We start from the raw sequence: 12645 nt of genomic DNA, 5'->3' as shown, positions 1-12645 counted from the left end.
AGTTTTTCCAATTTAAATTCAACCCTCTGACCTTTGAAGAATGTCACAGCTTTTTGTCCTCCTTGCATCTCAGAAATCTTGAAAAATAATATTCAGCCTCTTTGCCTGTTACTTGATTTCTTTCTGCGGACAATTCTTTTTACTTGTTTAGAAACTCACGCTTCTTCCCTTCAGTTGTTACAGCTTCTCAGGCAATTGCTGAGTAGACTTGGATCTCCTCCTTATTCAAGGCAATGGGACACTCTCAGCTGGCCTCGGTCACTGCTAGGACAGGGTGCTGAGCAGTATGAGAGATCTCAATATTCAAACAGAAATTGTGCTCTCTGTTTTCTCTTACTCCCTTCCCTTGCTTTTTACCTTTTCTTTCCCCCTTCTTTTCCTTTCCACCCTTCTCTCCTTCCTTTTTTTTTTCATGAACCATCTGTAGCAGGATAATTTCACAGTTCTCTATAAATGCTGAATACCGATATAACATTTAACAGAAGCCATCAGCGTGGCCCTGCCTACCAGTCCCTGGGCTGTGTCTGACCCTGGTTCCCCTCCCTGGGCCTGATCCTGACTCCCACCTGTGGGCTGACATCCCAGCCTGGCCTCAGGCCATCCCTGTCCCCACGGAGGTGCCTGATGCCCAGGGCTGGGGCTGCCCCCAGGGAGCCACTGGGCCTTGCTCTTTAGGAAACCAAGCTAAAGATATTAGTAAAACTTCACAGTGCCTCAAAAAGCAAACAAAAAAATTAAACTCTGAAGCTCTGGTTTACTCCTGCACACAATTAACATCCGCTAAAATCTATGAGTATTGTGTTTGTTCCGAGCAAGCCCCGTAGACTCTGTGGCTTTATAGTTTTCGTCTTGGATTTATAAGAAAGTCAGCAAGTGAGAGTCAAGTTTTTATTTTGGTTTTAAAGGAAAATAAAAGTACCCAATTTTAAGAAGACATTAACCAATACGTCACTCCCTAATACTGCTGTCAGAGATAAGAATCTAGCCTCTACCAAGTAGTTGGCTATAAAGGCAGTGGGTTCGTCAAGCACAGGCAAGAAAGCACTAAAACACTAAAAAAACCCACCCCATATATTCCAAAGGCTGTAAATTAAAACAACAAACAAAAAAACCTTTAAGGTGAAACCAGTTATTAAAGTAAGGTTTGCATAGTTTCAATTTGTCAGAACCTACCAATATAGCTTTCATTAAAGATTAATTTTCTCCCCTCCAAAAAAACCATTAGCAAGGTGTTTCGCTTTCCAAAAGAGTGTATCCATATTTCTGCACTGTGGATCAAACCCATTACTCCTATAACAATATGAAATCCCTGGAAAAAGAGGCTTAACAGAGGCTCTCCTTTCCTGAGCTGATAGTTAAAAGTAAATAATAATTATAAGAGAAAGGTAATGTGCTTATTTCCGTTCCATTGTCATTTAATTAAATTCTTCCTAGCTTTCAAAAGCACTTCATTTAAAAATAAATAAAGGTCAATTAAAAAAAAAGGACGAACAAAGATGAAAACAATGAGGCGTTCATCATTGTGTTTCTCACAGAGATTTTGATACGTGCGTCTGTGGGTGGAGCCTGACGCCAAATAAATCACTCTCATCATTCTTGAGTGTTTGATAAAATCTGCACTGCATATCAAGGTGATGAATAGAAAGAACATATAAATATATGTATGTATTCATAGATACCCATATCTCCATATCCATAGCTACACGCATGCATACGTAGACAGAGACCTGTTCTGGGGGAGAGGGCAGGGTATAAACGGGCAGGGCACAGAATGGTGTAGGGTGGTCTAAACACCATTTTAAACACTTTGTTCTAGGGTGACAAAATGAGTCAGTAAATTCTACCTTTTTTAATCAACAATCATAGAGAAATAATAATCAATGCCTTTGTAAATGGCCTGAAAAGCTGCAGATAGAAATTGTGCTGTAATATTAATGATCCACATTCGTGTCTGGCATAAATCATTTTAGCTTCATTGGTTCCATTGAATTTGGGCCTATTCCCTCTTCTGAACTTCTGTTGCACAATTTGTACATGACATACAGTTCTTAACATTTAAAATATTTATTTTTTTTTATTACTCACAAGTTTACTTACATTTTACAAAATACAAAATAAGTAATAACTTTGACTTTGAGGAACAGGGACTCAGTCTTAAGTATTGAATCCCAGCATTAACAAGTTGATGTTGTCAAGATGCACCTAGTTCAGAGCTTCCAGCACTTAGTTATAATTCAAATTATATCAAAAAGTGCATTAAATATGGAGTGTAAGTATTTACTGTGCCTATTATTGATCTATATAACTGTGCTTTATAACTGTCAGTTACTCTGTTGAAAAATTATTAATAAAAAATTTTACAGAACATTAGGTCAGAAATTTTAGCTGAATAAAAAGCCTGAAGATATGTTTTGTTTTGCTTAATAAAGAAATCCTAGTGATAGGAAGAATTCTTCAAAATCTCTCCTTTACCAAAAGGAGACTTTAACGCAAGAGTGCAAAAAAATATTTTACCATATCAAACTGAACAGATTATTTTCTTTCTGTGAATTCATAGTATCAGTTCATAGACTTTTTCAAATAAGCTAAATTTACAGTACTCATTCCATTGATCTCTTGTTGGGTAGTAAAAAATAGGGGGACTAATAAAAACAATGTTTGGACCCACTTTTGCTTCTCCCACCTAAAAAACACGACACAAATAGAATCACTAAACTTCGAGGAAAAAAAGAAGCAAACCTTATCGCATTATCTTCAAGCTGTACATGGCCAAAACCCGACGCTCTGGGTTCAGCCAGATGTAAAGTGAACATGAATGTTGCATAGGAAATAACTGTGTAGAGTCAAATGGAGCGTGTACCACAGGCTGAAGATCATGTTACTGATCTTGTTACATCTCTCCCCAAAAACGTCTCTCTGCAGCTCACAGGAAAGAGTCTGTGAAAGTTAATTTCTACAGGTTGGTGTGAATCTACAAGCATCGTGGGTGTTCAAGGCACAACCCTCTAGTCATAATCACAATCACAAGAATCCACACTTCAGGTATAATTTCCAATAAATCATAATGAAAGGTCAGAAAAAGAAGAAATTCTTGATTTTGGTCATTGGGATTTATCTGTGCAAATAGGGCTTGGGGTCCTTATTACGGCTAAAAGATAATAAGCTGGGGACAACAATAACACAACAAGTAATATTAAATCATCCCAACATTTTTTTTAGCTCATTTTGCTGATTTCTGTTCTCAAAGCTAACACAGAGGCTGCCAGAGCTACAACAGTTTTTCTTTTTCTATCTCATCTACAGGGAGATGCCTGGTTGTTTTGTCTGAATGTTACATTTGCCGTGTCCTGAACTGGTGCATTCTCATTTGTTCCTTCTAAAATAATCTTGATGATTTTAAAGCCCAGATGAGCAAGTGCAGTCAGATAGGGGAGGATCAGCTCAGACATTTTCAGACATCTACACTACATGCATCTATATCATAGCCGGTCATTTGTACAGTGAGTGGAGACCTAGTCCATAAAGTCAATGAAATTCAAAGCCTGATTCATCTGAGCAAATGTAGACCACTGCTTTAAGATGAGAGCACTTGATAGTACCGCCTGCACTGAACAATTCAGATGCACATAGCAACAGATAATACTGAGTATAAAGGAGTCTAAAATGACCAGCTTCAACGTAATCACCTACACTTAGATGAATCCAACCCCTGCTCTGTCAAGGCAAAAACAGGTTAAAAAAAAAAAAAAAAAATCAGTGTTTTTTCCCAGTCTACCCATCTAGCAGACTTTTATATTTTTATATAATCTATTTATTTTTATATAATCCAGCAGACTTCTATATTTTTTCAATCAGGTAATACATTTTCATTTGCTCAAACATATTTTCAATGAAAAATGCTTTTGTTTAGAAACAAAACTTCAGTCACCAACAAGTACATTCACACGCACAGACCACAGAGTAATGTTTGTAATGATTTTCTAGAGACACATAATACATAATCAACTGACTCAGAAAGAACTTGAAGAAAAGGCTGTGTATTATTTACTCAAATCATTGAAACGTTGATGAAGTAGACTAGCCTTGATGGGTTACTGAATCTCTTCTCTTATACGGCTCTTGTCAATATGACTTCTGCAGTAGCATTGAGTAGAGAATAAAAAAAAAATCATGGTCATTAATTTGTTTGTTTATATCTTGTTTTCAAGCACTGGTTTCCCTCTGAGTTACGGATTTCAGAGAACTAACTGAAAGTTTTAAGTGACTTAATATTGAACAATAAGTGAGCTTACCGGTTTCAGAAAGCAGTTTGGTAGCTTCCAGTACCTTCTCAGTATAAACTCCAGTTTCATAGTTTTCCATCTCTGCGTTAATGATGTGAATAACTCTGGCTGCACGGCCTCGGATGGCACCCGCAGTTCTGTCCAGTGTATCGACATCCCCCTCTTGGAGAGCAATCACACACTTATTCACATCTTCCAGAATATGGTTTTCTGGAATGTAGGAAAAAAAATAAGGCCCATTTCATTTTGTTCTTCCTCATAGCAAAGCTTACTGATTTGAGTAAACAGCAAATGTCAGTACGTTGAAAAATTGATATCTGTCCTTATCCAGGTCTGCAAAACAAATACCATTCTGTGATACTGTGCCACATAACAGTAAAAATCCCAAGTGTGATATTTATCTTTAAAAAGGACCGGGCTATGTTCTCTCATCTATACTGCGAGTACCAACCTGTAATTCTTTGAAAAACAGTCACATTAATTTCAAACATCACACTGAATTTTATTATAATGAAAGTGTAATAAAAATCAACGCAAAAAGGAAAGCAGTCAAATATTATGCAGATGCTCTAATAAACAGTTGGGCAATTTTCTGAAGATGAATTTACACATTCCCATAAACATTTAATATGTTTGGTTCATTTGTGCCTAAATAAGTTAGAAAAGAAAATAAATTATTTTGAAAAGACAACAGCAAATGGCCTTTGTAGATAGCAAGGAGCCTGTGCATGAGCAGTTCATCTCCTTTACTCCATCTATGCCAGAGATTAAGCTGTGAATTTTTCATGACACACAGTATAATTATATGTGACTGTGCATATTCTGAAGTAAGAGTCGACAACAGCGAGTCTGCTCAGATGATGTAATATCAAGTAGCTTTATTGAAATCTTGGGAGCTGCACCGTTTTTTCTCGGCTCAGAATCAGGCCATCCACTCTCACGTGCTGCAGTATCGTAGTTTATGTAGTATTCTCACATATAGATAATGTGAAAGGATGAAGCAGATTTTGACTAGGATGAAGTAGATTTTGACTAGGTCAGGCATTATTTCCCTGCAGCCAGTACAGTTAAAAATCATTTCAATAATAAAACTATGACTGAATTTCATATTTGAGCAAACTCACTCTGAGAAACTCAGTGACTCTAAACAGCAACTTACTTTTCGGCCACAGACATCACTCAGCTGAAAATGAAATGCTGCTCTTTGTAGTAGTAATAAATAAAACAGAATCAATCATTTCACCAACTGCTTTTTGTTAGTTATCGTTGGCCACAAAAATAGAATGACACACTAATCTTCACTGTTAAAAATTCCAAGGTTGGATCATTTGAGGGTTTCAGAAATGTTTTACATGATGTCAAATTTTAAACTGTAACAACTCTGAATGAAAACTGAAAGTCCCCTGAGCTGTGAATCAGAGTAACTTGCAAGGCAAAATTCTTTGTTTAAAAAACTCTCTATCCACATGTAAATTTGCTAAAATATTTCTTCACTATTTCCTCATCACCATCATCATTTTTTTTACCATGGCATAGCCAAATTTTGCCCAACAAGAAGCACTATATGGATTTGAACAGACAGTGCACTTGGAATATAAAGTAACTGATTAAAATTATGGTCAGCCTTCTTTTGGTAGCCACCGTATTAATAAAGCATGCCATCAAATGTGACACTCAATATAGACGAGGAGGAGGTGTCATTTCATGAGTACGTTTAACCAGACACTAGTTTAACATCTAAAAATAAAACTACCCTGTGTAAGCTGAGGCTTCCAAGCTTACAGCTAGAAGGAACAGGCTTTCTGGATACATAAGATGTTTTCTCATTTTTAAGAGAGATGTATATGGACAGTATTAGAAAAAAAATCTAAACCCAACAGAAATACTACTTCTCAGCCGCCTTGGAAAGTTTGGATCTAAGTCAAGACTATGTTAGAAGAAAGTATGACTTGAGAAAAACACAAAATAAAACAATCATCTGTTTAAATCACTTCTGGTTTTATGGATACGAGTGCTTGGATTGAACAAGGTCCTCAAACAAATATCCAAATGGCCATTTAAGCAAGTTTGCCATCTCTTTGGCTTGCGGACTGGGTCTGCAGTTTACAGCTTGGTCTGCCCTTTCATTGTAGAACTAGGTCTGCTGAAGTGTTTGCCAGCTTCAAATCTTGAATAAAAATCTATGTGCTACCAGATTCTGAAGTACCCTTTTATTCTGAGAGTTCATTTTCATTTTCTTGTCATGGCTTGCAGTAAACACTCTAGCGGTGGTGTTGAACAGTGGAGTGCAATTATACTAAACCAAACCATTTCCCTGTTACTAATAATAGGGGGATACAACCAACCAAAATAAAGGGGAGGGCAAAAAAGAAAATTAAGGATTTTTTTAAAGGATAAATATTTTTTTTTTCTCCAAACATCTTAAACTTTTATTAGGAAATTTGGGAAATGTTGAGGAAAAGAATGTAGAATGAAACATAAAATTAAGGCCAAGCTAACTCCTGAAGTTTGGCTCTTCTGTGACGTTAGAGTAAGCTAAGCACACTTGGCACACTCTATGTCCTTTTTCACAACAATGAAATTCATCTCTTTCAAACCGTAATAGGAAAATGAGTTTTCTGCAGCAGACAATTAACTCAAGACATGCAGCACTTGGCAATTATAGTATTCATTGTGTATGACTATATTATAACAATACACTCTGCCACAAGTTGTAGCACTTTACAGGGAGGATGGAGAAAAGACTGTGACTCAAAGAGTCAATGTCCTTCTCTTCTCCATTCCTTCTTTATATAAGGACTAAGATACTTTGTTTTCATAGAATAACTTGCTTTGCATTGCAATCCTTCCTAGCGAGGTCAGAGAAGTGCGAAGATTTGCTGTTTCTTATACTATTTTACTACTTCTCTGCGTTTGGTTGCATTTCTACACCAATAACTCTGGGACCCAGAGATGCCTCCCAGCTCTCTGGAAATGTACACACTGGTCATGTCCTGACAACATACCTAGATGGGACTTATGCAGCACCTGCCTATTTCCCTTCTTCCTATCCCTCTTCAGGACCTGGTAACCTGGTACGGATGATCAGGGGGCCAGGACTGTACGGTACATCTGCCCCACTGTTTAGACACAGCTGATCTGAGCAAAGCTACAAAAGAAAGTAAGGAAAGTTCATCTTTCCTCCTCTTGCCTACAACTGCACAAGGACTCTAACAATTTTTACAAATACTGTCAGCCTGTCACGGGTCTGGAATACATTTTTAAAATGTGGCCAAAATCCTACTTTGTGCCTGAGTTGAAACAAAACTTCTCTAGAAATAGAAGCACGAATAGGGTGCTATTTTCTGGGAGATGAAAAGCTAACCATTGCTACCAGGGATTAATTGGTATGGCTTGGTTGCTGCTACTGAGTGTAGAAGATCAGCATTCCAAAAGTGACGGACTAATGGACTAATAATGCTTTAGTAATTATAGCTTTTCTCTGCTCCGACCCATTAATTTAGTAGTATATTTTTAGAAGAGTCCCTTAATCCCAGTACCTGAAACAGAGAGGAAATCGTCCACCGAAGTGATGTCATCAACAGCTTCAGTGAGAACTCGCACTTGTTTCTCCCACTGGTCTTTAAAGACATCCATGTTGTCCTGTGCCACTTTGCTCTGGGGTCTGGCGGCCAACGTGAGCGCAGCATTTATTACCTGTTATTCAAAATCATTTGTTACGAGGAGTGGCAAAGTTTTTTCACAAGGGAAAGAAAAAAATCGATTACGGACTGTGTTAAAAATACAGCATTACAATCCATTTGATATGCAGGTCTCAAGATATGAATGTATTTTTCACAGTTTGTGGAAAGCAGGCAACAATGTAACGACAAAGGCAAGGCTATAATCTTCATCTAGGCTGTTTTCCCTGTCTCAGCTAACTGATCATTTTTAATGCCAAAAGAGTTCTCAAGTACTTTTTAGCAGGAACCTTACTCACCTGTGGGCACAGACTATCAATCTGTGTTGCTGCCATACGGACTAACTTCACACCTTCTTCATTATTCGAGATTGAACAGGCCAGATTTGCAACCTGCAATGAAATCAGCAGAATGAGAATCAAGTTTTAGGCAAGTGGGCCATTTTATATCTTTCTCTCTTCTTATTGAGCCTTGCCTAGAACGAAAGAATTGTATACAAGAGGAATGATACAGCATCTTCTGTGCTGGTGAACAGAAACCCGTGTAGATTATTTCCTTACCAGCAAAGTGAACTAGCTATCTTCATTAGATTTTTCTCAAAATCTTCCCTCACTGTCAAGTGTTTCACATCCTCCTCTATAGCTTGAAAATAATCTCCTGAGAAGTCATATAGAGAATGTAGAGCATCCAGACAATTATCTATACATTTCCTTTCCTCACAGTTTCTTTTTCCTTTTGTTAACCATGTCCATTATGAATACTAGTAATCAGGCTCATCCTTATACTCTGAGCTTTGCAAAATGAAGAATCTTTGATGTCCTAACACATGGAATTGTGTTTTTCCACCCATAAACAAAACTCTAATACCTTCACTGATACTGGGAAGTTACATATTTCTCAAGTATCTTCATTGTTTCAGATCCTGATGGTTTTATGCATGTTAAAATCGTTTTAATTCTCAGGTGGACCTCTTTATTTCTACACGATTGTCTGCCCTAGAGTAAAATGTCCATTAGCAAGAGTATCGTAACTTCGTCACGTGAAATGTCTCTGTTGAAAGCCTCATTCTGTAACGTGTGCCTGAAGATCTCATTCAAAGATGTAGGTAATCTACATGTGCTTGCTCTGGCACAGCTTTGGGAAGTCTGAACCTCACAAGACTGAAGGCTGTTTGGATAAGATGAAGATAGGGGAAACTTAGAGAGACACCTGAATGAGATCTAGCAAGCAGACCATGCCTCCAGACACTGCAAAGCCGCATCTCTGTGGCTTGGATGCAAGTGGCAGAGCATGTTCTCCCAGCTCATACAGCGCTTCTTGCAAAAAATCCATTCCCAAAAGCTTTGTGCCAAGTCCCTGAATCTGCCATGGGTTTTCCAAACAGCAATTCATGTCACAGTGCACATAATTAAGCTCATCAGTGATATTTCAATCACAAATGTACATTCTGGGATGGGGGAATACAAGATATTTTTTTGAATCATCCAAAAGTATGGCTCTTAATTCTAAACTACATTAAAACAAACTTACAAAATTTTAAATATGCTTCCTTGATATTCTTCACTATGCCTGAAGGCATAACTATCAGTTGGAAATGATTCATGAATTAGTTCAAATACCCCCATCTTTCCAATTTTCCTCCAGTCTCCCCTTGTGGTATTAATCTGTTCTCGTCTCCACTGCACATCGCCACATTAGCCCTGGTCCATCTGTTCTGCATAGAACCTATTTCACTTCACAGTTATGTAGAACGTGGTTTGCATATATCACGGTGCCAAAGCCCAGGGAAGAAAAGAACCTAAGGCTTCAAAGAGTCTTGCAGCCATTTCCTAGTCAAGATTTTATCATAATGTTGTGATTTTTATTTTCATTTCATGGTGAGACAAATGAGTTAGTCTGTTTGTTAACAGCCTTACAGCACTCATGTCAAAAACGTTCTCCTAGGCTGACATCTTCCAATTAATTTACCATTTTCTGTAGTCACTTCTTTGCACACATCAAACAGACCACTTTAATCTTCATGAGAAACAAAAGCTAAGCAGGATAATAATTAGAATGCATTAACACGAGTGGAAATTACAGACCTTAAAAACTAGCAAATGGTATTAAGTTCAGCAAAAGCCATCTTCCTGTATTTTAAATAAGTGGTTTTTCAGATTGCCCTTTCATTTTGTGATTAGCATGATGAAAATCTGTCCTAAGGCTTCAGATGCACCATATATCTTACTTTTTCTCAGATAGCAGTGAGATATGCGACTGAAAGGGGCTGGGTGTCATGAAATGGCAATCAAACTATTAAGCCAGTCTTTGAGATCTCTTGGAAGAAATCTTCACAGAAAAAATCAGTGAAAATAAAACTTATTTATCCTCTGTCTCTGTGAATTATTCTTTTAATAGAATCTGATGAGATAATATTTGGATATTGTAAAGTGTCCTGGTTTTCCAAGGAAGAATACAGACATAACCAGAGAAAACTTTTTCTCCTTTTTTGTAAAATAATTTAGAGTTCAGTACATTGTTTTGGATGTTACTATCAATACAGAAGGAGTACAAATGTAATCTACGGCTACACTAAATATGCATCAAAAGAGCATTAGAGTTACCTGTTTAAAACAAAAAATGATACATATCATGTATAAACCTAATCCAAACAGTTTCTGTGGTATATTTCAAGTCTTGCATAAATACAGTCCTGTATCGTCAGCAGTCAGAAAGCAATACTGCCTTCGCAATTCAGCAGGGAGTATGCCAGCCTGTACCATGGGAAGATCTGATTATGTCAAATAAGCATGGAGATAAGCAGATCCCACAAAGGTAGAAGCAATCTGGATAAAATTGAATTTAGCACTACAAATCAGAAATACTATGACTTTACCCAAAACTCACTTTTAAAACATGGCAAGAAATAGACGTTACTTGCTAAAGCCTGCATTTCAGTGCCATCATGCAAACATGGATCTGTGAAACAGTACAAGTTTTAAGTACACTCAATCACCGGATACGACACTATTTAATTATTTTGATTGACTTTGTTATCAAATACACAATCAAGTTACCATCAATTAAGATTCTTGGCACAGCAAGGTCCATATGCATGCTCTTAGTCGATAGAAACCGTGGGGTAATTCAACATGCTTTAGCCTACTATAAACTCAGCAACTTCAGATATTTTTCTCACCTAAAACTATGACCAAAAAAGCTTAGACCCAATTCCACCCCACTTAGCTGAGACACTTTGGTTAGGTGCCAAACTGATGTCTTTGGATAACGGACAAAAAGAGAAAGGCACTTCCAGAGACTGTTTCAGGTCTTTGATTGACTACCTCATCCTCTAGATGTATCTAGAGTATTATTTAAACTTAGATTATAGCTGGCCCTTATGACTGTTGAAAAAGGTATTACTGAAATAAAAGAGGTTTTAATGGTGCATTATAACTTGTTTTGCATGTGCATATTTAATACAAAATGTATTGTGAAGAACCCAGACTCTTCAAGGTTGGGAATTCGTTTAATATGCCACTCCTGAGTTGGATGGAGCAGATAGCTTGGAAAGGAGAATAAAAAGGCTGTATGTTATCGTAGCTGCCAATTTGCCAAAACTTTGATTTGACAGCCTTTACCTTTATGCTTCAAGTGCTCTGTCTCCACCAAAGCATTGAAGAGGAGATTTCATGACAGGCTGTGGAAGCAACCAGGTATTAATTTTTCTTTTTTTTTTTTTTTTCCTACTTCCTAAGTTCCTCGAGCATACTGAATTCACTGATTACCTAAACAGAACTTAAGTTTGTATTAAGATCAATGTGAACTGTCTGAAGCATATTTGTATGAATGAATACATTTTAAATATCAAAATCAATGAACTGTGAATCATCCTCAAAATGCGTGGGGAACTTAATAACAGTGAAACTGCTGTGTAGATAAACATTATTGTCCAGAATTTCAGTCTGCTAATCTACTCTTATTCCATCAAAACAATCGCTAAACACCTTAAATTTGTCCTGCAAGAGCACAGAAAAGTAATGAGCAAGAAAATAAACACTCCAGCTCCAGTGATGCTGTATTTTTCTGCACTCACCAAAGCCACTGAACTAATCCTAGAATTGGGGAGGTGAAAAAGTGCGTACTAACTCCTTCATATATATTTCCTATCACTGGCACTGACAGCCCAAGATGCAATTCTGCATCTTGCTAGGTATCTATCTTTAATCATGCAAATAGTTCCATTAGTTTCAACTATTCAAAATATATGCAGGATTAGTCCCAATAAAATGTATCTGCATGTATTTGGTCGTATTTCAGCCTCAAGCAGTCTTCTGCTGTATAGCAGATGGGGGTGGGGAAGGACTTTGTTTCTAATACAAATTTTTATTACCGTTGTTGAAAGGACGTACCAAGGACAGGATTTATCTAAAGATATAGTTATATGGCAGCTGGAAGTGTAAGTACTGTATGGACAGGCAACGCCTACACTAGTTTTTCGCTAGGTAGCAACTGAAGCGTGGATTAGCATTTTTTTCATTGCTTTTGCCACGCATACTACTTAGGACAGGAAAACTTTATTTCTGCCATAAAATTGCACTCCAAGTTACAAAAGTAATCAAGGATCTTTCATACCAATTTACTTTATTTTTACACTGATGAAAATCAGGTGTAGTTACCTCTCGTTGTGTTTGTAAACTAGA

At 37.3% G+C, this 12645-nt stretch overlaps 1 protein-coding gene across 3 annotated transcripts in view; it reads right to left on the bottom strand.

Moving 5' to 3' along the window:
• Nucleotides 1-12645, bottom strand: part of CTNNA2 (catenin alpha 2) — a 529003-nt gene that overhangs the window by 61060 nt on the left and 455298 nt on the right. For all 3 annotated transcript variants that reach the window (XM_050895304.1, XM_050895305.1, XM_050895306.1), the window contains 3 exons: nt 8263-8355; nt 7823-7979; nt 4293-4493 (listed from right to left, as the gene is read on the bottom strand). In XM_050895304.1, the coding sequence (XP_050751261.1) occupies nt 4293-4493; nt 7823-7979; nt 8263-8355 (451 nt within the window). The remainder of the gene's footprint in view (nt 1-4292; nt 4494-7822; nt 7980-8262; nt 8356-12645) is intronic.

This window comes from Gymnogyps californianus, chromosome 4 (genome assembly GCF_018139145.2).
Source record: "Gymnogyps californianus isolate 813 chromosome 4, ASM1813914v2, whole genome shotgun sequence".
In the NCBI taxonomy this organism is placed as follows: Eukaryota; Metazoa; Chordata; class Aves; order Accipitriformes; family Cathartidae; genus Gymnogyps; species Gymnogyps californianus.
The sequence above is the reverse complement of the archived record's forward strand: the minus strand, read 5'-3'. Positions and strand labels throughout refer to the sequence as shown.